This window comes from Micromesistius poutassou, assembly GCF_964030765.1.
Source record: "Micromesistius poutassou genome assembly, chromosome: 6".
Classification (NCBI taxonomy): domain Eukaryota; kingdom Metazoa; phylum Chordata; class Actinopteri; order Gadiformes; family Gadidae; genus Micromesistius; species Micromesistius poutassou.
In genome coordinates, this window is record NC_140276.1 from 12,205,836 (window position 1) to 12,228,420 (window position 22,585).

General features: G+C 49.8%; 2 protein-coding genes and 1 non-coding gene across 4 annotated transcripts; 1 reads left to right on the forward strand and 2 right to left on the reverse strand.

The window, feature by feature from the left end:
• Positions 1-2,716: 2,716 nt before the first annotated feature.
• Positions 2,717-9,491, forward strand: ubxn1 (UBX domain protein 1). Of its 2 annotated transcripts, none has more exons than XM_084469973.1 (10): positions 2,717-2,755; positions 3,252-3,315; positions 3,676-3,729; positions 4,261-4,388; positions 4,477-4,567; positions 5,630-5,821; positions 7,227-7,278; positions 7,519-7,644; positions 8,106-8,289; positions 8,628-9,491. In XM_084469973.1, the coding sequence occupies exons 2-10, from the start codon at positions 3,257-3,259 to the stop codon at positions 8,666-8,668; spliced, it is 927 nt and encodes a 308-aa protein (XP_084326099.1). In that variant the 5' UTR covers positions 2,717-2,755; positions 3,252-3,256; the 3' UTR covers positions 8,669-9,491. The 2 variants fall into 2 exon arrangements, with proteins under 2 accessions (XP_084326099.1, XP_084326100.1); XM_084469974.1 differs by having other exon boundaries at positions 2,722-2,755; positions 3,257-3,315.
• Positions 9,492-9,636: 145 nt separating this feature from the next.
• On the reverse strand, positions 9,637-22,200 carry LOC311345554 (pre-mRNA-processing factor 39). The gene is made up of 15 exons (XM_084469972.1): positions 22,131-22,200; positions 21,177-21,439; positions 20,595-20,720; positions 19,440-19,558; positions 18,315-18,482; positions 17,909-18,089; positions 16,225-16,329; positions 15,521-15,638; positions 14,680-14,846; positions 14,103-14,229; positions 12,537-12,808; positions 11,427-11,611; positions 11,086-11,160; positions 10,599-10,770; positions 9,637-10,337 (listed from the first exon to the last, which is right to left on the reverse strand). The coding sequence occupies exons 1-15, from the start codon at positions 22,186-22,188 to the stop codon at positions 10,266-10,268; spliced, it is 2,208 nt and encodes a 735-aa protein (XP_084326098.1). The 5' UTR covers positions 22,189-22,200; the 3' UTR covers positions 9,637-10,265.
• On the reverse strand, positions 18,739-18,874 carry LOC311349411 (small nucleolar RNA SNORA16B/SNORA16A family). Its single transcript, XR_014636485.1, has one exon. It is a non-coding gene; the product is annotated as a small nucleolar RNA SNORA16B/SNORA16A family (small nucleolar RNA).
• Positions 22,201-22,585: the final 385 nt, after the last annotated feature.

A 22,585-nucleotide genomic window follows, 5' to 3' on the forward strand; every position in this document is an offset into this window, starting at 1 on the left:
GCCTGTAGACAATCAATACTTTCCTTCTCGTCATCTGTACCTTTTCTCCACTGCTTCTTAAGCTGCCTCCTCTTCTGGATGAATCTATATATCTCTTGCTGGTGCCTAGATTTGACTACCTCATGCTGCCGTTTCGTCCTTTTCTCAAAAATCCCCAATCTTTCTTTACTGTAGCTGTAAATAATGTCCCCCGTTTTCTCTAATTTGTTTTCAGCCGTCCCTTTAAGCTGACCCAGAATGCTAACCAGATCACTATTAACATCTTCCCATGTCCTACCTTCTGCTGCACCTGGCCACCTGACCCCGGGCCTATGACCATTCATCTTCTCCCTCTTTGGTTGGCTGGCCTCTCTTTCTGCCTCAGTGCTTGAATCAGGGTCATCCCTATGTTCCCCGGGTCCTATGTTCCCCGCTTTGTATGTGACGGGGAGCGAATGTGTTTTTCGTAGGCGGAATCCGGAAGAATCATGAATATTAGAGTTACGGTTAGAGTTAGGGTTAGGGTTATGGTTATGGTTATGGTTAGGGTTAGGAGTCAGCGTGCGAGTTTGCCTGTCCAATCCTAGTGCTTGAGGCTGGACTTTTTCCGGATTCCGCCTACGAAAACACAGTCGTGACGGGGGAACATATGACCCAGGGAACATAGGTATGCTCCCCTTGTATCTACCTCAACATCAGGGGTGCTGATGTCCTGTGAACTGTGGGTTACTTCCTATCGCTGGACTTCAACCAACTGACTCAATGCACTTCTTAAGAAGTAGCTATCAATGTGGGTTCCCTGTGTTCCCTCTACCAAGCACTTCATTTTCCCTTGATGGATTCTCAGGCCCTTTAGAGTAGTAACCTTCTGCCAGCCACACACACACAAACCTGCAGCTTCTTCTCAGTTAAGTTTGAACTAGTGGCTTCCACCGACATGCTTTCCTTACTCATAGTCAAATTCGTTCATCGTCCGCCCCTGCTCTCGCTGACTCTAGGGTAAATTTCTATAATGTAGTTTAGTAGCTTGGTAGGGTGTAACCCATAGCTAAATAAAGCCTGGGGTACTGCCACAATGAGCTGCTAACCTATTGTGGCCCCGGCGGGGTCAGCCGTCTTTCCATGCTGTCACAAGGTCTTTCCCTAGCTGCCAGCTGGCCTATTCACAGCAGTCACTAGCCTAAGCTAGCTTCAGTATTTCATTAATACACAGGATCAGATGTTATAATCCCTTGTGCCAGAATCCAAGGAAAACACATATTCAGAAGGCCCTGCCTAAACTAACCTTACAAGCCACTAAGCTACCAACCAATGGTGAAAAACACAAGGCAAATGGCCCATCCAACAGCAGTATGCAGTATGCAGCAGGGCTGCCAACTTTTGGGTTTTGGCCGGAGTGAGATTCTGTAGAATCTTGTAATGCATACCTTTATAGCAGGGTCCACGGGCAATCGGGATTGTTGACAGGGGTGTGGAGTGTTGGATTGCGGGCGATCGGGATTGTTGAGGGGGGGGGGGGGGGTGCCACCACATTGCCACATTTAATGCATCCGAATACTTTCTATACTATACTGCATCGTAGCCCTAGCCCTAACCCTGACCAAACAACCTTAGCTTGCACCCCAGGAAGTATGTTTTCTCCTTACCCACAGCCATTCACTTGCTCGTTCTGCCGCCAAGGACATGCTACTAACCGCCTGCCTCAAACTTCGTCCACAAATGCCCAGTTCAGACAGCAAGCTAGTAGCAGATCTAGCCACGAATACCCGTGCGCTGATTTCAATAGGTCTTAGTCGCCAGCCTCACAGTCTCATTATCATTAATCCGGTTACATAGTGAATATGTAACCGGCTCAGCCCATAAAACACAGCAAAATTTTGATGAACTACCCCTGACACACAGGATGGCCTAACATCTCACACACACACACACACACACACACACACACACACACACACACACACACACACACACACACACACACACACACACACACACACACACACACACACACACACACCTGCAGAACCTGGGGTTCTCTGTGCACCTCGGCTCGTCCACTCCTCGGTTCCACCTCTGAAGGCCTCCGACGCGATCATGATACCGCTGCATCAATAAAAAAACAACTGCCTTTAGACCGAGATCAAGATTGTTTTGTAGACATCAATACCACACCAATAGGCTCTGTACGTTTTCTAAATAACCATCAAATCAAAATCAGAACAATGTACATTGTCTTTCATACAGATTTACAAAACGTTATACTTTCAACTGACTCAGCCAACCTTAAAATAACATTCCGTCTGACATTGAACTAAACTACCAGTTTTTTCAGCTAACTCGTGACCATTTTCAGACGGTTGAACAAACACTTCTAGGCTCGGCTACGTGGGCTATAATAGAAGCAGAAACAATAAAACCAATACAAAGGTAAAATAATGCTGTCACACCCAGTTTGACCCACACCCATGTACACAAACACACACACACGCACGCGCACGCACGCACGCGCACACACACACCTCTACTCAAATGTTATTGTAGGCTACAGACGTATTGCACTCTTTAGGTACTGAATAATGTTGTCAACAATAAACACGTCCAGGGTAACTTAACAGTGGTCTATCTGGATTGGTTAAGACTAAAACAGGAGGTTGTTCCAGCGGCCACCAGTAGATGGCGGTCACACAACAGAGCCGTGCAAACTAACTTCATTCAAGCGTGCGGTTCGTTAACCCCACAAGGCTTCCGTAGTGTGGATGCTGTGCTGACTGTTGTGAGTAGCTAACTGTTATCAATTCAACACAATGGCTCAAATAAACACATCTGTATGCGTCGATACCCTATGCCTACCGATACATTAAATTACAGGAGTTAAAAACAGTATTCCTAAATATAAATCCGCTATTAGAAAGTGCTGGGTCATATGTTTTGCTAGCCTCCCTGCTCACAATGTTAGCCAAGCAGTAGCTACATTTAGCTCGCAGTTTGGTAGATCTCCATGGATAAACTGGTCTTCAATTAAACTGACGCTGATATACAATGTTATACTTAACCTTCTTTTGTCATAATTGTTCCATATTAACTAATGCGGGCACTGAATCACACATACGACTGGAATGAGCTGGTCCCAGTGAGTGTTGTGTTGTTGCACTGGTCCCCATTGTGTCGTGACGTTATGAAACTAAAGGGTTATAAACGCAGTAAGCAGTGGTCGTATAAAATAATCGATGTAATATGAGGATCTGTCCCAACGGGGTTTGTTTCCCCAGAGAAGATGGCAGAACTATCGACCCTAGAGAGCCTGTTGGAGATGGGCTTCGGCAGGAACAGAGCGTGAGTCTCCTTCTCAGAAGACTGATAACCGTTTAATGGTTGAACGTTTTTATTTTACTATCACAGATTTAAAATGTTTTGCCTGTTTATTGTATGTATGTATGTATTTTATGGCCCCCATTGCACTCCTGACTCCCTGGAAGGAGGGATCCCCCACTCTGCGTTCCTCCTCAAGATTTCTTCCTTTCTAATTAAGGGAGTTTTTTTCTTGCCATCTTGGGGGCTAGGGTCAGGGGGGTATATATAAGGCCTGTTAAGCCTATTAAGACTGAACCGGTGATTAAGGGCTATACAAATAAAATTGAATTGAATTGACCTACACTGCGAAGTTCATGTATTAATCAACCTTTTTTTTTACAGAGAGAGAGCAGTGGCAAACACGGGGAACCAGGGGATAGAGCGAGCCATGGACTGGTAATTATAACCTCATACTGGGAACCAGGGGATAGAGAGAGCCATGGACTGGTAATTATAACCTCGTACTGGAAGGACGGGAGTGTAACAGCATTGGCCCATCTCAATAAGTAGGTTTAAAAATAATAATTATAATAGTTTGTCTACACTGTAGAAAACATGACTCTAACTTGCATGATTTGAAGGATCAAGGAATCCTTAGGAATACTAGTTATTGATTTACGATCAGGACCGTGAGGACTTCAGTCTCGTCTGTATTGAATTACCCCCACATGCATGATGGATAGTCGGTGTGGCTCAGTGTTTGTTCTTGGCAGATCTGTGTGGTACTCATTAGGCCAAAACTGGTATGCGTTTATTTGTATGTGTCTAAAGGGCGGCGAGACGCTGCGATGGGAATATTAAATTCTAATCTACCCCTCATAGCACCAGTTCAGAGAGTATCTTCTGCTCATCCTCCCCGCTCAAAACCCACTTTGATACTTAACCTCTGACTCAGTAGAGTTTCACCTGTGATATGGACATCCGTAGGTTAATGGAGCACGAGGGGGACCCAGACATCGATGAGCCCTATGTGCCCCCTGTGGGGATCCCCCTCGGGGGTCCGGTGGGGGACCAGGCCAGTCCAGCACAGCCCGCAGTAGCAGACACAGCTGAAGGTGAGTCAGTGGTCGTCACAGAGAGCCTTCACCTCGTCGACCCTCTGTCTACCACCCGGTCGCTGACCCAGGCCCTGTCTCTCCTCAGGAACAGACGCTTTAGACATGGAACAGGAAATCCAGGACGGGGACACAAGGCGACCAATGACAGAAGAGGAGAAGCGTGAGCAAGTGAAAAGGTCAGAGGTGTGGCTGCTAGTGATTGGTCGTTTGTGACCGAATCAGTTTCGAAGGAACGACTCTTTAACAAGAACGAACCGACCTGATTCCACGTTTCAGTTGTCTCTCGTTCGTCCCTATCGTTCTTCTCTATCGTTCATTCTCCCAGACCCTACTCCCACTCGCTGACTCGCTGTTCACTGTGTTAAGTTAGCAGAGTGGTGAAGAGGGACTGGCCTGGGCAACAACATCCCGATTCCGACCATGAAGTGCTCCTCAGCTGAAAGGAACTTAGTTGTAATGTTGTGTGTTGATTAATGACCGTTTGCACAATCGTTTGAGAACGAGGGAGGAGCGGAGTCTGAGTGACTCCGCTGAGAACCGTGCATTCCATGATTCACCGCTACCAGAAACGCGACTGAATGAAGTAACGAACAAACGATTCTGAACGATTCTTCTTGGCGAACTGACCGCCGCAAGCTGCACCGGTACTGGTTCTAAAGGGGTTTGGGTGGCAGCCGCCATGTGAGGACATCCCTGTCCTCCCCTTCATGCAGAGACTTTAATCTTGACCTGTGTCCTGTCTCTGCATTTTCACCCAATGTTTATTGTGTGGATTGAATCTGGGTGTGTCCACTCACAAAGAATATGGCAGAAATACAGTCATGTGCATGTGTGTGTGTGCTGAGATGGATGGCATCCAACACAGGGGTTATCTTTAATTTAACTGTGAGCTATCGGTCGGCTTAGCTCAGGAGGTAGAGCTGGTTGACTGGTAACCGGAAGGTTGCTAGTTCGATCCCCGGCTCCTTCTAGCTGAGTGTCGAGGTGTCCCTGAGTGAGGCACCTCACCCTGACTGCTCCTGGCGAGCTGGCTGTCGACATGCGTGGTCGACACCGCCATCGGTGTGTGAGTGTGTGCGTTAATTAGGAAGTTGCTTTGGATAAAAACGTGTGTGTGTGTGTGTGTGTGTGTGTGTGTGTGTGTGTGTGTGTGTGTGTGTGTGTGTGTGTGTGTGTGTGTGTGTGTGTGTGTGTGTGTGTGTGTGTGTGTGTGTGTGTGTGTGTGTGTGTGTGTGTAGGCTGGAGGATCTGATGCGGCTAAAGCAGGCGGAGCGGCGGGAGCGGGAGCGGGCGGAGGAGGTGGAGCGGGAGAAGCAGAGGAGGAAGCACGGCCAGGAGCTGCTGCACATCAAACAGAAGCTGCAGGACGACGAGCTCAAGAAGATGGCCGACCTGCGCAGCCGCGAGAAGATGGAGGACAAGATGGCCAAGTACGTGTTCAGCCACAGAGTCACGGACGTCGAGAGTATTAGGATCATCATGAGGATCATTCTCAGATCACTAATAGATTCTAAGATCACTAAATATGACAATGCTAAAGCCGAACTCCCACGCCGGAAACTAGGAAGTGCGAGGGGTGGAGTTACGCTGGGTTTCCTAGTTTGATACAGAGATATTCGTCTGGCCTCGGAGGGAAACTTATTAGAGAGTGAGAATATCAAGGTCTCAGAGGTTTTGAAATGTATTTCTAAAGTGGCAAGTTGCACGGGTTGGCTTTACTGAGGGTTAGGGTTAAGTGTCTTTACAGAGGGTAAGGGTTAAGTGTCTTTACAGAGGGTTAGGGTTAAGTGTCTCTACAGGGGGTTAGGTTAAGTGTCTTTACAGAGGGTATGGGTTAAGTGTCTTTACAGAGGGTTAGGGTTAAGTGTCTACAGGGGGTTAGGTTAAGTGTCTTTACAGGGGGTTAGGTTAAGTGTCTTTACAGGGGGTTAGGTTAAGTGTCTTTACAGAGGGTTAGGGTTAAGTGTCTACAGGGGGTTAGGGTTAAGTGTCTCTACAGGGGGTTAGGTTAAGTGTCTCTACAGGGGGTTAGGTTAAGTGTCTCTACAGGGGGTTAGGTTAAGTGTCTCTACAGGGGGTTAGGGTTAAGTGTCTCTACAGGGGGTTAGGTTAAGTGTCTTTACAGAGGGTAAGGGTTAAGTGTCTTTACAGAGGGTTAGGTTAAGTGTCTCTACAGGGGGTTAGGGTTAAGTGTCTCTACAGGGGGTTAGGTTAAGTGTCTCTACAGGGGGTTAGGTTAAGTGTTTCTACAGGGGGTTAGGTTAAGTGTCTTTACAGAGGGTAAGGGTTAAGTGTCTTTACAGAGGGTTAGGTTAAGTGTCTCTACAGGGGGTTAGGGTTAAGTGTCTCTACAGGGGGTTAGGTTAAGTGTCTCTACAGGGGGTTAGGTTAAGTGTTTCTACAGGGGGTTAGGTTAAGTGTTTCTACAGGGGGTTAGGTTAAGTGTCTTTACAGAGGGTAAGGGTTAAGTGTCTTTACAGAGGGTTAGGGTTAAGTGTCTCTACAGGGGGTTAGGTTAAGGCCCTGTCCCTATTATTCCCCTTCCCCTTGATTTGAGCCCTAACCCTAGATTTTTGGCCCCAGGAATATGATTGATCGAAACTAACTTGAAGCAGAAAAAACATTGACACAGATTTAAGCTTGTCTACTATCAGACTGATGTATGAGACGAAATAATGAGAATTACAAATGACTTGTTACCAAAAATAGATTATACAGTTCTTTCCACATAATGGCTTATAATGATATTTTTGCCCTCTCATTGTGTATCATCGGATTGTTGGCGCTGATCCCAAACTCTCCACCCTGCGTTTCTCTCCCTCTGTCTCCCGCCAGGCAGAGAGTAAAAGATAAGATTGCACGGGACCGGGAGGAAAGGGCCAAAAAGGTAACCCTCGATCCTTGTTAATGAGTGAAACCCTCTATCCTGTTAATGAGTGAAACCCTCTATCCTGTTAATGAGTGAAACCCTCTATCCTGTTAATGAGTGAAACCCTCTATCCTGATAATGAGTGAAACCCTCTATCCTGGTAATGAGTGAAACCCTTTCAGAATGAGTCCTGGACCCCCCACCGTGCCGCCCCTTAAACTCTGTCACTCAGATGAACCTTTTGTTGTCACCTGTCAGTTCGGGGGCGGGTGCCAGCCCGCCGCAGAGTCCACCTCGGCCCCTGTGCAGCCCAGCCCCTCCTCACCAGTCGGGGGCCAGGGACCCCCGCCCACCAAGAAGGAGTACGACGAATGTAGGATACAGGTAGGACGGGGACACACGCACGCACGCTCTTATTGGCTCAAACTGGTGCAAGAAGATGAGAAGATTTGATGTCATCAAATGATCACCAGTTGCGTGTCACTCATTTGTACTCAGGGTTCTGAATGCTAGTTTTGTTTTGTCCATGTAAGATAAGACACAACTTGCGATTCACCACATGACATTGGGTGCCACAGCAGCAAGTACAAGTAATCAAGTAAAAACAAAATGAAAACAATAAAACCTCAAGTAATATAAAGAAAATGTGTCTATTTACAAAGTAAGAGAAGTAGAAATGTTTAAGCCCAAATAAATCTAAACATAAACAGAAGAACGGTTTGGTATTGGTCGGCTAGGACTAAGTCAAACAATCTCCCGTAACTAGGCCACAGAATGCTAGATGGATGTCATTGAACTGAGCAGCACAGCAGTAACGTGTGTGTGTGTTCTTTGTGTCCGTCCAGGTGCGCCTGCTGGACGGCTCGGCCCTGACGGCGGTGTTCAAGGCCCAGGAGCCGCTGGCCGCGGTGCGCGTCTACGTGCAAATGAACGGCAACACGCCCGATGGTCAGGACTTCACCCTGCTGTCGCCCTACCCCCGGCAGGTCTACACCGAGCTGGACATGGAGAAGCCCCTCAAAGAGCTGGGTGAGGAGCGCCGCCCGGATCACCAACGCTTTGCTTTAAATGTCCCGTCTCCATATGACATTTATGGCTTTTAGCAGACGCTTTTATCCAAAGCGATTTACAATAAGTACAATTGTCAGAAGTTGAAATATCTGTCGGTACAGTGATATATTGAGAGAACATTTACATTTAGGGCATTTAGCAATATGTAAGTATGTTGTGTGTATGTCTGTGTTTTGATTGACAAGAAAGGCAGCATTTATAGTTGCTTCTGCTAAACGACCTAATATATATATATAAAAAATCTAAATAAAATTTTGAAAACGAAGCCGAACCATAATTGTTTTCCTCTCTTGTAGGGCTGGTGCCGACGGCCGTGCTGGTTGTCATTAAGAAGTGAGCGGTTGCATCAGGAGATGCGATGTGAGCCTACCTCGCCATGACTTCTGCTACTTCAAAATAAGAGCCCAGAGAAGGGGGGGGGGGGGAAATGGCAGAGTCAAATGAGCCAAGCCTGCATATGGCGCATGGGTGGATTATGGGGGGGAAGCTGCATTAAGCGCACCAATCAACCAATCAAGTTGTTTTAATGATGAGGCGGTGTAGTTTGTACACAGGACTGTGAAGTCCTCCCTTTTATCAGATGGCCGTGACAAAATAAAGTCTAAATATGGGGTAAGTGTAAACATTTTATTTGATAGAATTAAAACAATGCGTGTTATCGGCAGTTGACGCAAGAAACGATTGAACATTGATTGATTGCTACGCTATGTAGCGCTCCACCCCGAACATAAAAAGGACATGTATGAAACACTAAACCTCTTTGGGTGTTGTTCCTTATAGCCTGAACCAGTCACAGCGTGGTTCCCTGAAACATCCCTAGTCATGACACGGGGCCGTGTCGGGCTCCACCTCATCCTCCTTATTCTGTGATATTCTTTGCCAGATGTTTTTATATATTCACAGAACTTTTGAGTTATGTCCGTGCTGCCACCAAGGACCCGCTTCAAATAAATAAATGCCTGACTGAACTCAATAGACCCTTTTTCTACCGCCGTTTCATAAGCTGAACGTTGTGAAGATGGTCCTGTTGCTGACCTTAAAGTTGAGAACACTCTCGTGTTGGGTTTTTACCCATCTTTATTACAAATGGCAAGAGGAACAAGCAGACTTACAAAAAAAAGAAACCATAACGTGACACGGTTGTCCCTGTGAGGAGAGACTCCAGGATGGTTGACTGAGGCTCATTAACTCACTAGGAGGTAATGAATGTGTGCCTTTCTTCGATTGCCCAAAGCAAGGCGATATTCCAGGGACTACCCTCATCCCTTAAGCAGGTGTTTCCCCCCCATTGGCTTGGTGGAAGAGCTGGTTTAACAGACTTTATTCTTTGCAAACCACATTTAAGTTTTGGATAACAAACTCCAGAAACTCAAACATGAATGAAGCGCCATTACACGCTATAAAACAGCTTTATATACACATTAGAAGAACACAAAGACAGAACAGCTGGCCTAGTCTGTGGAATGATGCAGTACACCAATCGTACTAGTCTGTATGGCTGAACGCTACGGACAGCATTAAAATGTGGATGGAAGGGGGGCCAGGGGGGGGGTCAGACCGGAGCAAGTACACAGAGTTTGGATTAAAACCCAAGAGGCAGGGGCCTCTTAAATACAAATTAAAAAAAGATACTGGTGGTAATTTCACCCAGAGCAGATGCAAGCTAAAATTGGTTTCATTCAAAAAAGCAGATGCATACTCATGGGCGGAGCCTCATGTTCTGGGTGAACCCCCCCCTCAGACGACACTGAACTGAGCAGGTGCGACCATGTGTCTTTTATGTTTCTCGCTCTCTTCATCTTCCACAGCGACATTACCCACAATCCCTGTGATTCCAGTGGGAGGCTGGCGACGGAAAGGACATTGTGCGTAGGGGTTAAGGGTCGCTTCCTGTGGCCGTCACGCTGTTCTGGGTCCCCCCACTCTGCGTCTGCCTAGCTGGGCGGGTAGTAGCCCTGGTTGTAGTTCCAGGCGTTCTGGTAGCCGTAGCTGCCGTACTGAGGTTGCTGCAATGAGAACAGCAGTCTGAGTAAAACAGCATCTTGTGTAAACCATCAAATGCAAAAGGAACACACACACACACACACACAGACAGACACACACATTAGGTAGACTGATCTACACAGAGCACATCTATGGGGGACACTCCCACTTGTGATGTCACTAAAACACAGGAAAAGACAAGATTTTCAAACGGCTTGTGACGTCTGATCACGCGCACACCTGGTGGCGTGATACGACCCCTTCATTGGTCGGTCTCTGCGTACCTGGTACCAGCTGCTGTAGGCTCCGTAGGCCCCCTGGGCGCTGGCGTCGGCGCCCATCACAGGGGGAGGGGGCGTGGTTATGGGGACGTGGGGCATGGTGGGCGGGACTTGTTGCCCGGCAGCGACAGCAGAGCCGTCTTCTGATTTGATCAGCTTCTCCGCCTCCTCGTCACTGTCGACCAATCAGTGAATCCCATGAGACGATTGGCACACAACATACAAAATGAACCGCTTGAACTATAAGGCTGTCCCTTTTCAGATGTCCACTATTTATAGGGCATCTCTATGGTTCTGGTCAAGGAGAGAAAGATGTTGCAAGCAAATAATTTCTTCACTTATCATATTCTAAATGACTCTTAAGACACACCTGATGCAGACTTCAGATCGTTATAATTATTGAAACGATTGGGGAGAAAGAATAGGCGGGAAGTTGTGCATGGAAGTTAGGGCTGTACATAACAAACATTGTAGCAACTCCTCCCCTCACCCGTTCTCAGCGCTCCTCTTCTTGGGGTTGAGCTCCTTCAGAAGCCTCTGGTGGTCCTCGTAGATGGACAGCACACTGGGGAGGGAGAAGGGGTCTTCAGTCACAGCTATAACCTCTACATATAACCTTCTATCTGTGGTCATTGTTATGTGTGGATCTTGTTTCATGCTTGAATGAAGAGCTGCATATTGATCCAACCACACAGACGGCAGTCCACAACGGGATACCGCGGTTTTCTCAGCTGCTATAGACTTTCATGGTGTCATTATCAACACACACATTATGAATATAGATTTTGTTCGGGCCTTGTGTGGGGGGGCCCGGGGGCGTGGGGTTCTGACCTCTGGATGGAGGTGCCGTAGTCCTCGGCGTACTGCATGCCCCTCTGGGAGAAGGCCGTCTTGGTGCGCGGCGAGAGGGGCGCGGCCAGGGCCCTCGTCACACACTCCTGCACCGCCCCGGCCGCCGACCGGGGGTCCCCGGATGCCTCCAGCTCCAGCAGGTTCAGGTACAGCTTGCCATTGTCCTGGAGGGGGGGGGGGGAGACGGTCAGAATGTGGCCTTTGGGCAGGAGGACTCGTACGGTCAGTGCAGACGTATTGTAAACGGACCAATGCACTAAAGTCCTTGTGTGGGTGAGGGTAACAGGGTGGAGGTGGGGGTACCGGGGTGGAGGTGGGGGTAACGGGGTGGAGGTGGGGGTACCGGGGTGGAGGTGGGGGTAACGGGGTGGAGGTGGGGGTACCGGGGTGGGGGTGGAGGTGGGGGTAACGGGGTGGAGGTGGGGGTAACGGGGTGGGGGTGGAGGTGGGGGTACCGGGGTAGAGGTGGGGGTACCGGGGTGGAGGTGGGGGTACCGGGGTGGAGGTGGGGGTGGGGGTGGAGGTGGGGGTACCGGGGTAGAGGTGGGGGTAACGGGGTGGAGGTGGGGGTAACGGGGTGGAGGTGGGGGTACTGGGGTAGAGGTGGGGGTAACGGGGTGGAGGTGGGGGTACTGGGGTAGAGGTGGGGGTACCGGGGTGGAGGTACCGGGGTGGAGGTGGGGGTAACGGGGTGGGGGTGGAGGTGGGGGTAACGGGGTGGAGGTGGGGGTAACGGGGTGGGGGTGGAGGTGGGGGTACTGGGGTAGAGGTGGGGGTGGAGGTGGGGGTACCGGGGTAGAGGTGGGGGTAACGGGGTGGAGGTGGGGGTAACGGGGTGGAGGTGGGGGTACTGGGGTAGAGGTGGGGGTACTGGGGTGGAGGTGGGGGTACCGGGGTGGAGGTGGGGGTACTGGGGTAGAGGTGGGGGTACCGGGGTGGAGGTGGGGGTAACGGGGTGGGGGTGGAGGTGGGGGTACCGGGGTAGAGGTGGGGGTACCGGGGTGGGGGTGGAGGTGGGGGTAACGGGGTGGGGGTGGAGGTGGGGGTAACGGGGTGGGGGTAACGGGCTGGGGGTGGAGGTGGGGGTACCGGGCTGAGCTCCAGGCCCTCGTGCAGCGCTGCGCGGGCCTTGCTGGCGTTGTGGCCGAGCTTCAGCAGCAGGCGGGCCAGCTTGATGGAGTAGAAGGCGTGTAGCGCCGGCTTCTCCCGGGACTCGGCCACCGCCTCCCGCAGCAGGGCCTCCGATTGGTCCAGGTGGCCCGCCCGTCGCTCCAGCCCCGCCCTGCGCAGCCGCACGGCGGCCAGCCCCGGCAGGGTGGTCTCCAGGGCCTCCAGCACACGCCGAGCCTCCGACAGGTCCCCTGTTGGGGGGGGGAGGAGGTCAGCAGGTTATGGAGGTTCATGTCCATGTCTAAAAGGGGCCCAGACACACCACCCAGACTCAAACCAACGGCTAACTGCCTTTATCCCACCACTCCGTTGCCTCCACGAAGACTACTGCCAGCTGATCCCAGACCGCCAGCGCTCTCAGACTTTACATGTTGGGTCGGACCAGACACTGTCCGCGCGGTACCAAAAGCTTTCATCACAGCTGAACACAACCGAACAGATTTGTTCCTGAACTCGTCAGTCTCCCCAAACGTCTCAGATGGCCAATGGTTGGGCTGGTGTGTTCCACGCTAAAAGCATGGATGGTGGTGAATGGTCATTTGTGCTTTCAGATTTACACGAACGCTGGACCTCTCTTGAAGTACTACTAACTGAGTGGGATCTTATAGTAAAATGTATCTGGTTGTAACCCAATCGTGTTGCGTCTGTAAAGAATATTTAAAGGAATCAGATACCAACGCAGAACCACTGAGCTACAGAACGGGACCGCTGGGGGGGCGTTTCCCTTTCATCCGTTTGCATTTCATTTTGGATCTTAAAGCGGTGGGATCAGCCATTACAAGCAGTTTGAAAATCTGCCTTTTCCTGTGTTCTAGTGACATCCCTAGTGGGCGTGTCCACCTAGATGTTAGGCAGGATAGATCAGTCTACCAGCCTACCCAGCGGACTGTAGCAAACGTTGCTTATCTGTCCATCCTACATCCAGGTGGACACTCCTACTTGTGATGTCACAAAAAAACAAAGGAAAAGGCAGATTTTCTAACGGATGTATTGGCAAATGCCACTCACCCACCCGTGAGTGGCGTGATATCACCCCTTTAAAGGAAGCTGGTGACCCCATCGCTCTGCACCTGGCCTCTCCTCGAAGGTGGCCCGGTGCATGTGGACGGTGTGTCTGTGGTGGCCCGGTGCATGTGGACGGTGTGTCTGTGGTGGCCCGGTGCATGTGGACGGTGTGTCTGTGGGTCTGGTGGCCCGGTGCATGTGGACGGTGTGTCTGTGGGTCTGGTGGCCCGGTGCATGTGGACGGTGTGTCTGTGGGTGTGGTGGCCCGGTGCATGTGGACGGTGTGTCTGTGGTGGCCCGGTGCATGTGGACGGTGTGTCTGTGGTGGCCCGGTGCATGTGGACGGTGTGTCTGTGGGTGTGGTGGCCCGGTGCATGTGGACTGTGTGTCTGTGGGTCTGGTGGCCCGGTGCATGTGGACGGTGTGTCTGTGGTGGCCCGGTGCATGTGGACGGTGTGTCTGTGGGTCTGGTGGTCTCACCTTGCCTCTCCTCGAAGGTGGCCCACTGCATGTGGATGGTGTGTTTGTGGGTGAGGTGCACCAGGCAGGCCCGGCGGTACACGGCCCGGGCCTCCTCCACGCTCTGGGGCTCCAGGTACTGGACATACTGCAGGGCAAAGAAGAAGAAGAAGAGCACTCGTAAACGCGCCTCCACAAGACTCTCCAAAGGGGTCATCATCCTGCCGGGACGTCCCTTTGTGCCGCGAGCGCCAGTGCTTTGAGCCGGCGAGCGAGCGCCGTGCAGACGGCGTCAGATACAGAGGCTGGCTGACGGCGATGAACGTGTTTGAGATCATCGGGATAAATGTTCAGACGGATTGAGATAGATTGCCTTCTAAAAAAGGATTCTACTCTGGGTGTCTCCCGAGACCGAACATGTACACTACCTTTCTTCTACTACTTAGAAGAAATGTCCTTATTTGTTTATTTTTTAAATACTTTTTTTTTTTTTTGTAACAGTGAATAAAAGAGTTTTCATGGCAAACATGAAATTTTCTGGGTGACCCCAAATTTTTGTGTACACACACACACACACACACCCCCCTCTCCTCCTTACCCGGGTCCAGAACTCCTCGTAGAGGGTGCAGGCGATCAGGCAGCGCTCAAACAGGATGCGGACCCTGTGGTCGTCGGTGGCGACCACCACGGCGCTGCTCTCTGCTGGCGTTTCCTGAGCTGGCGGTGTCACCTCTGACCCCTCCTCCTGGGCCTCCTGGGTGGGCTCTGTGGGGGGGGGGGGGGGGATTACTTTTTTACTCACACAGAACAGCAAATATGTGGGCTGGCTTAGCTAGAGCGGGTTGACTGGGAACCGGAAGGTTGCTAGTTCGATCCCCGGCTCTATCACACCATCTTTCCCCGTCTTCGTTTAATGCGACTGCATCACCTTCTCTCCCATGATCAGCAGGCAGCAGCTCCCGGATTTCACTTTCTCTCCGGTTATAACTGCTCATGTTGATATCGCTGCATTGTCTCTGTCTAGACAACGCAGCAACACCTCTACCCAAGCACCACCCCCCCTCCCACCCGGAACCGCGGAGCCAACGCATTTACATCAGAATGAAACCCAAACCACCAATGTGTAGGGTCCGGGAGGGTAAAGTGGGGTGCTAACTCAAGCAAGTAATTTACCTCTGGCAGTGTAAACACGCAACCGTGCTGCGAAAAAAGGCGTGCATAAAACTGCTATTTGGCGGTGTAAAAACGTCTCCTGACTGCTCCTGACGAGCTGGCTGTCGCCTTGCATAGTTGACTGCGCCGTCTGTGTGTGAATGTGTGCATTAACCGTTGTAACTCGCTCACACACCCCTATTCATACACTCGTTTTAAATGAATCCCAGTAACCAACAGTGACACCCAGTAGCTTCTGATCATTAGGCTCCGCCTCGTCTCCTCACCTGGGCCGGGGTCCTTGGTGTCGGCGCTGAGCTGGGCCACCTCCCAGTCCAGGTAGGTGTGCCACGCCCGCAGCTGGACGCGGTCCAGGGGCTTGACGTGGAAGTACGGCCGCTTGATCTACACCGACACAGGGGTGAGTGGAGAGAGGAGCAGGGGACGGAGAAGAAGAGTTGGACTGAAGGAACGCACATATGGAATGATGATCTATTAGTGGACGACACATGGATGAAAGAGACTGACAGAATGACTAGGGAGTGAGCATGACTGTGCTCCTAACAACAGGGAGCCATCAAGGGGTAGGACCACCTGATGGCTCATCAACGGGTAGGACCCCCACCTGATGGCTCATCAACTGGTTGAGCAGGCAAAGAACGAACTTCCGAGCACAACTCTGTTTATGTGATTGTCGGTGCACTCAGGCAACCGGCGCTTCTGTTAAATCATGTGTGATTTTAGTTTTGATTGACTCCACAGACAGCAGTGCGTGCTCTAACTTTAACCATGGCCGCATCACTTCCCCGCTTAAGGGTCCAGGATTAGGTTGCGTGGAACACGGAGGCAGAAACACACAACCTTTCAGTCTGCGTCTGCACAGAGAGAGGGGGACACGACGCCCACACAAGCACCCGATGGACGAACGTTGGCGCGAGACACAATTAAAAACGTTCCGGAGATGTGGCGTCAGACGGATGAGGTCACTCACGGCGTCCTCGTAGTGCCAGCGCTTGCGGACCTCCCCCTCGTTGTGCTGGTAGACCAGGTCCCGGCGTGCCACCACCTGCTCCCGGATCTTCTGCATCAGCTCCTCCTGCGCGGACAAAGAGGCCTTAGTGAGAACACGCCTCCTACGAACACAATCCCCGACACCGCCGCAGTGCAGCACCAACACCAGCTGCTACCACTCCGTCAACCAGAAGGGTCCCCTTTGTATTCTTCTCCTCTGCCAAAAATGTATGGATCAAGTAGGGCTGAATGATCAATCGAATCCAAACCGATATCGCAATGTAACAGAACGCAATTTTCAAAATCGCAAAGGCTGAGATAAAAAATTATTATTTAAGCGTTTGTTTTAATGTTTTAACACAATCTAACCAATCAGTGTGTCGGATTCTGAAACAGAGGACCACGTTGGGTTCACGTGTGCGCAACGCTACCCTCCGCTCACCTGACATGCGAGTGAGAGCGGTAGATGAAGAAAACAACTTGTTGCACAACACTCTGATTTGTTGACCAAAAAAAAGCCCGGACAAACCCCGCCCACCAGTGTGTCAAGTGTTCAGTGAATAATACCAAAGATAAGGAGCTTTAAAAAGAAAAATTGCATAGTAAATCGCAATAGCAATATTGGTCTAAAAAATATGGCACGTCGATTGTTTTCCCAAATAGTTCAGCCCATGGATTAAGAGCACACTAAGGGCCAATCCCAAAGTGAGCCCTAAGGACTAAGGACTAACAGACTTAATTGATCTCAGGTCCTTATTAACTTAAGTGAGTGAGTGTGTGAGGCCACATGGGCTCAGATAGATAAAAATAGGATTGGGGCAGCACTTCACGAGAAAACATGTTACCTTGGCAACGTTTAATGACAAAGATGCTGCTTGACACTTGCCGGTTGCCGCTTTGGGAATTTTCATTTTAAGCTTGTTGCTTTCCACACGGCCAAGGCACAGGAGACGGCTGCCTCATTTAACATATTTTTCAATATTTACAACTTTCTTAATTATTAATCATTTGTTTGTTGTTATTTACCTTCCTAATTTCCGAATGTCCCCATGGTCGCCGCTGTAAACGTCACAACGCTTTTAACTGTGGGTAATTCCCTTAGGCTAAGTCTGCACTGATGCGGACTCACGGAAAGGGCTCGGTAAGTGTGGACCCTCACGCCCTTTGAAATTCAACATTGGGACAGCCCCAAGGCCTTACTAATTTCGCAAGAACGCGCAGCAAAGTCTGTGAGTCCGGACTTTGGGATTGGCCCTGTGTGTTTACACAGACAGTACATATGTCGTGCATAAACTGACAGCAGAGTGACTCCAACGCAATAGAGAGGACCTGGTAGCCCACCCAATGCACACCCACTCTGACCACAGATCAGTCCAACGGTCAGGGCACTTCACTGCTTGACATTTCACAGTGTTCACAAAACTCTCGTTTTCCAATTGTTCTGCCGTCAAGTCCTTGAGCAGATGCTGCTCAACGTGTCACCACGGAGCAGATCCAGGAGGCCGACAGGACAACCCTGGGGACTCGGGGGATCGAACCCACAACCTCTGGGCTGAGGCTGCCGGTCGGACCCCTCGGGCCCCACGACCCTGCCCTGCCGCTGATTCACCCTCTCTCTGAGGAGTGACAGTGAGGGCCCCCCCCCCCCCCCCCCCTCCCCTCACCGAGTCGTGGTCCTCGGGCGTGGCGGGCTCCTCCTCCCCCGGGGGCCGCTCCTCCTCCACCTCCTGGGCCTGCTCCGCCCGCTCCGCCTTCTGGCTCTGGCGGCACTCGGCCCGCAGCTCCTCGTACTCCTCCGCAGAGAGCACCTCCTGGGGCTCGTGGCTGCTGAGGTGGGCCTTCAGCCTACCAGGACATGGGGGGGGGGGGGGGGAAGAAAGGAAAAGAGAAAGAAAGCTAGATTAGGCCCGTTGCCCCAGTTCTACCCCATACCCCACCTCTACCCTGTTACAAGGTTAACGTCAGTGTGTAACTAGTCTAGGTAATCTAAATGGTAAATGGACTGCATTTATATTTATATATCCCCCCCCCCCCTGTTCAGCGTGTGTGGCTGCGTGCGTCTCCTCCTACTTGTCGTAGTGGCTGCTGTAGAGCTGCGTGGGGACGCGCAGCACGCGGTCCAGCACGGCGCCCGCCGCCCTCATGTTGCCCTGCTCCTTCTCCCACTCCACGTACAGGTCCCACAGCCGGTCCGAGTGGAAGTCCACGCCTGCCGCCGCCACCGCGCTCTCGAACACGCTGCACGGGGTCAGACACAGCTTCAGAGATACATCCACAGTCCAGGGGTCCACGTACTTTTGCTGCAGCTGTTTTGCTTCATTAGCCACGTGATTTATACGGTTAACATAAACCAAGAATCCTGTGCTGCTCTCATGATAATGATGATTTGGGTGTTTACTTTACTTTTTTTTTTTTGGGGTGTTTACGTTTTATAACTTTATCAAGACAAACCTTCACTCAGGGCAAGTGGTTAATGAAGCAAAATCTAAATGGTTAATATCCTTTCCCTTACTGTTGCTATAACAGTTATTTGGTAACTGAACAGCGACCGTCAGTGAAAGTGATGTTTTCGGCCGCCAGTTGACCGCTCTGTGCTACAATTAGTATGAGCGGCTTCGATAGGTGCCTGTTAGGTGCCTGTAGGATTTGGGGATTTGGGAGTTGTGGGGTGCAATGTTTTTACTAAACAACATGTTTTTTTTGTTGATCTTTTATTTACACCTGGACTGCATTCAGACTTAAGTAATATCTCTTTGGAAGCCAAGGCCACTGTAGCCTGCGTTCGCAGGATGTTCTGCAGTTATCTGTTCGAGGGCTCATACTGAGCTGGGAAAGAAAGCTTTTAAGTATGCTGCCCCATCTGCTTGGACCCCCCTCCAGAAAGACTTAAAACTACCAGAACGTATCTCATTTGATGCCTTTGGCTCATTACTTAAGGACTTATACTGAAAATATTGGACATTGTACCTGTGTATAAATCCTTACATGAAATCCCAAAACTGTCTTTTCATTGTGTGTAAATTATGTGTTTTGTATGAAACACATGTATTGTTTGTTCTATGCTGCCCTCTTGGCCAGGTCTCTCTTGAAAAAGGGATTTTAATCTCAATGAGTCTTTTACCTGGTTAAATAAAGGTGAAATAAAATTCATTAAAAAAAAGGTTATGAACCGGGGTGAGTGGGTGAGGTGGGTACCTGCGGATGCGGTCGGGGGAGTCAGGCAGGTTCATGTCCAGGGTTCCCAGCAGCAGGTTGATGTAGTGGATCCACAGGTCCACGCTGAGGGGGATGGCCTGGAGGCCCTGCACACACACCTGCAACACACACACACACACACACACACACACACCACGTGTTGAGGTAGTGCTACCATCTTAACACCAGCACCGAACCACGCCTCTGCTTGGATTCACTTGTGACAGTGTGAGATTAGGTCTTGAGCAGGCCTGGTTGGTTTGTTTATGTGTTTTGGTCCGTATTGCTCAGATTCTTGTAGCTTGTGTCTATGAATGGCGCTCCTCATGACCCATAACTCCTGGGATAACTCCTGGGATAACCTTTCAGGCACCGCTTGTCATTAGTCCCACATGCTGCTACGTTGCTGAAGATATCCGTCTTCCACCCGTTCACACGTGGCATGCAAAGATATGCAAAATAGATTGACCAGAGGAACGTCTAGCAGATGGCTGTAATGTAACACTTATGGACTCCAGCCGCCATAAAGATCATGGACTGAGAGCAGCTCCCTTATTTCCAGACCTGTCCAGATGCAGGCACTATTATTGAAAAAAAAGGGGCCTTCACAAACAAAGATATGTTATTAATATCGTTATTCGATTTCCAGAAAAGCATTGTCCCTTAAGTAGTAGTTGCGGAGTCAAAATGTCCAGAAGGGTTGTGGTGATTGGTTTGCTCTACGTCTCACGTCAGACATACGGTACCCTTTATACCTGCATCTCCCGGTAATGTCACTGCTTTCATCTACAACACAGTCACACCGGCAGAGATCCAGAAGAGTGACTAGGTCTAGAGCAGGCAAAGATTGCAAAATATCAATCCCTGTTCCCATTCACATATGACCCTCATTTTGAAATCTTCTGGAACTTTTCAGGGTAAGACTGCATGTGTGAAGGGGGCTTTAGTAGGCAACCCCAACTCCTTTTAGTCTGGTCATTTGTGGAGATAAATGGTATGACACACACACACACACACACACACACACACACACACACACACACACACACACACACACACACACACACACACACACACACACACACACACACACACACACACACACACACACACGTCTCCGTTCTCTGTGGTTTCTCTCCATACTGAGTAACGTACCGCCTGTGCCTTGTCGTTGTAGCCGCTGCGTCTCTCCAGGTCGGCGTACTTCTTCCAGTAGCCGTAGCACAGCGGGTAACGGGCCAGGAAGGCGGCCAGCGCCCGGCGAGATGCCGTCATGTGACTCTGCACACAGCGGGAGGGAGTTAACACGCGGAGTCATGGTTCTTTAAAACCACCGAGACAATTAAAACAAGTCTTAAAGGCAGCTCTGACCAGAGGGTTTAGCTATTTAACTATTGAGATGCTTGCTTTTTCTTATTTTGTATATATATGATACAACTTTATTAATCCTTAATAACTTTATTAAGAAATTCGTTTGTTGCAATAGCCCAGCAGCAGTAGAAAAACACAGGATAATAATAAATAAAATACAAAGTACTAATATATATATATCCTTAATTATATATGTACGTTTTGTTAGCGGTTACCGTTTATTATCGTTTGCTTTATAATTACTTCATGTAAAGTACTTTGTAAGAAACATTTACAAAATAGGTAGCATAAAAAGTATAGTGTGGTACAATGATTGATCCTGTTCATCCAGTGGGGGGGCAGTGGCGGAGAGGCAGACCGACCCACCTCCTGTTCGCAGTACTGCAGCAGATCGGTCCAGCTGGTGAAGTCGTTGGGCGTCTCGCTGGCGGCCTTCCACAGGCGCTCGAAGTCAGCGGGCAGCTCCCCCTCCTCGTCCTCCGGCATGGAGGGCATGGAGAAGGCCGGGGGGTCCGGGAGGCGGGCGGTGGGGGCTGCGTCGGGGGCCACGGCTCCGGCCCCGTTCTCCTCCACCATCTCCTCTGGGGCCTCCGGCGGGGGAGGGGCCGGGGCCTCGCTGGCCTCCATGGCTGCCAGGTGAAAACAAACAGCAGGTTTTGGAGAAGGAGGCGGAAAAAGGTTTACCGCGATTTGATTGGCTGGCCGAGTGTCACACAGAATAACAAAGAATAACACCAGGACTTTCATTCAAATTAACTTTCATCTTATGCATAAGATGAAATGTGTATCATGAATGCCTTCAAGAAAATACATCTACAATTATCTCAAAATACATAAAATTAGAAGAAAATAAATAATCGATGCATACAAAGTATATAGTACACTCAAGTCAGATATGCATGGAGACGTGAACTCTGAAGCGTGATGTCTAATCGGATAGATGAATGTGTTTTAAAGAAAAATACATCAACCTTTATAATTCAAAAACTTGTACATGTTCCATTATTAGTTGTAATTTATTGCATTTCTGAAGTAATGCACTTGGGCGTGCCATCTGAATGCATTCTTTGACCTCCCAACGCCACGTTATAGACACATGCAGACAGTAAACAGACATGTGAGCATTAGAGCGGATTCCACTTTAGTTTGGTTCAGTTCAGTATGTATGAAGTAGCCTAGCCTAGCATGTCTCACACACAAGGATCAGAATGGACTCATGGTGAACCCTTTGAGTCACGCTCTGCAGGAAAACGGTGAAGAATATCGCAGAGTCAACCAATAACCCAATCACAGTAGCGTGATGAACACATTAAAGCCCACCTGAAGGATCTTCCAGCTCCCCGTTGCCACTCAGGTCTTCCAAACCTTCCGCCGCCATGACTGCAAACGTTGTGCTACGTCATCAGACCGCGACAGAAACAAACAGGTAGGGGGGGGGATCACGTGGACATCATACCCATTATATTATATTATACCCGCTTTATGGAAGACATAATTATATGATTAATTAGATAAATTAATTAAAAAATAATAATGAATCCTCCATCCTCACATTTTAAATTCTAGAATTTAGAGGGATGTCTTATCTGAGGAAGATTATTTGATTGCTGGAAGTTTGCATTCATACTCTCCCATACTACAATTCCACAAAAGTCCCAGCGTGCCTGGGTTGATAAGTTTCCAGACTCCAACGCACACTTGAATCTCTCAGAGAATTCCATCTTTGATCAAAGATGGAATTCTCTGAATTCTCTCCATCCCAACGCTGTTGGGAT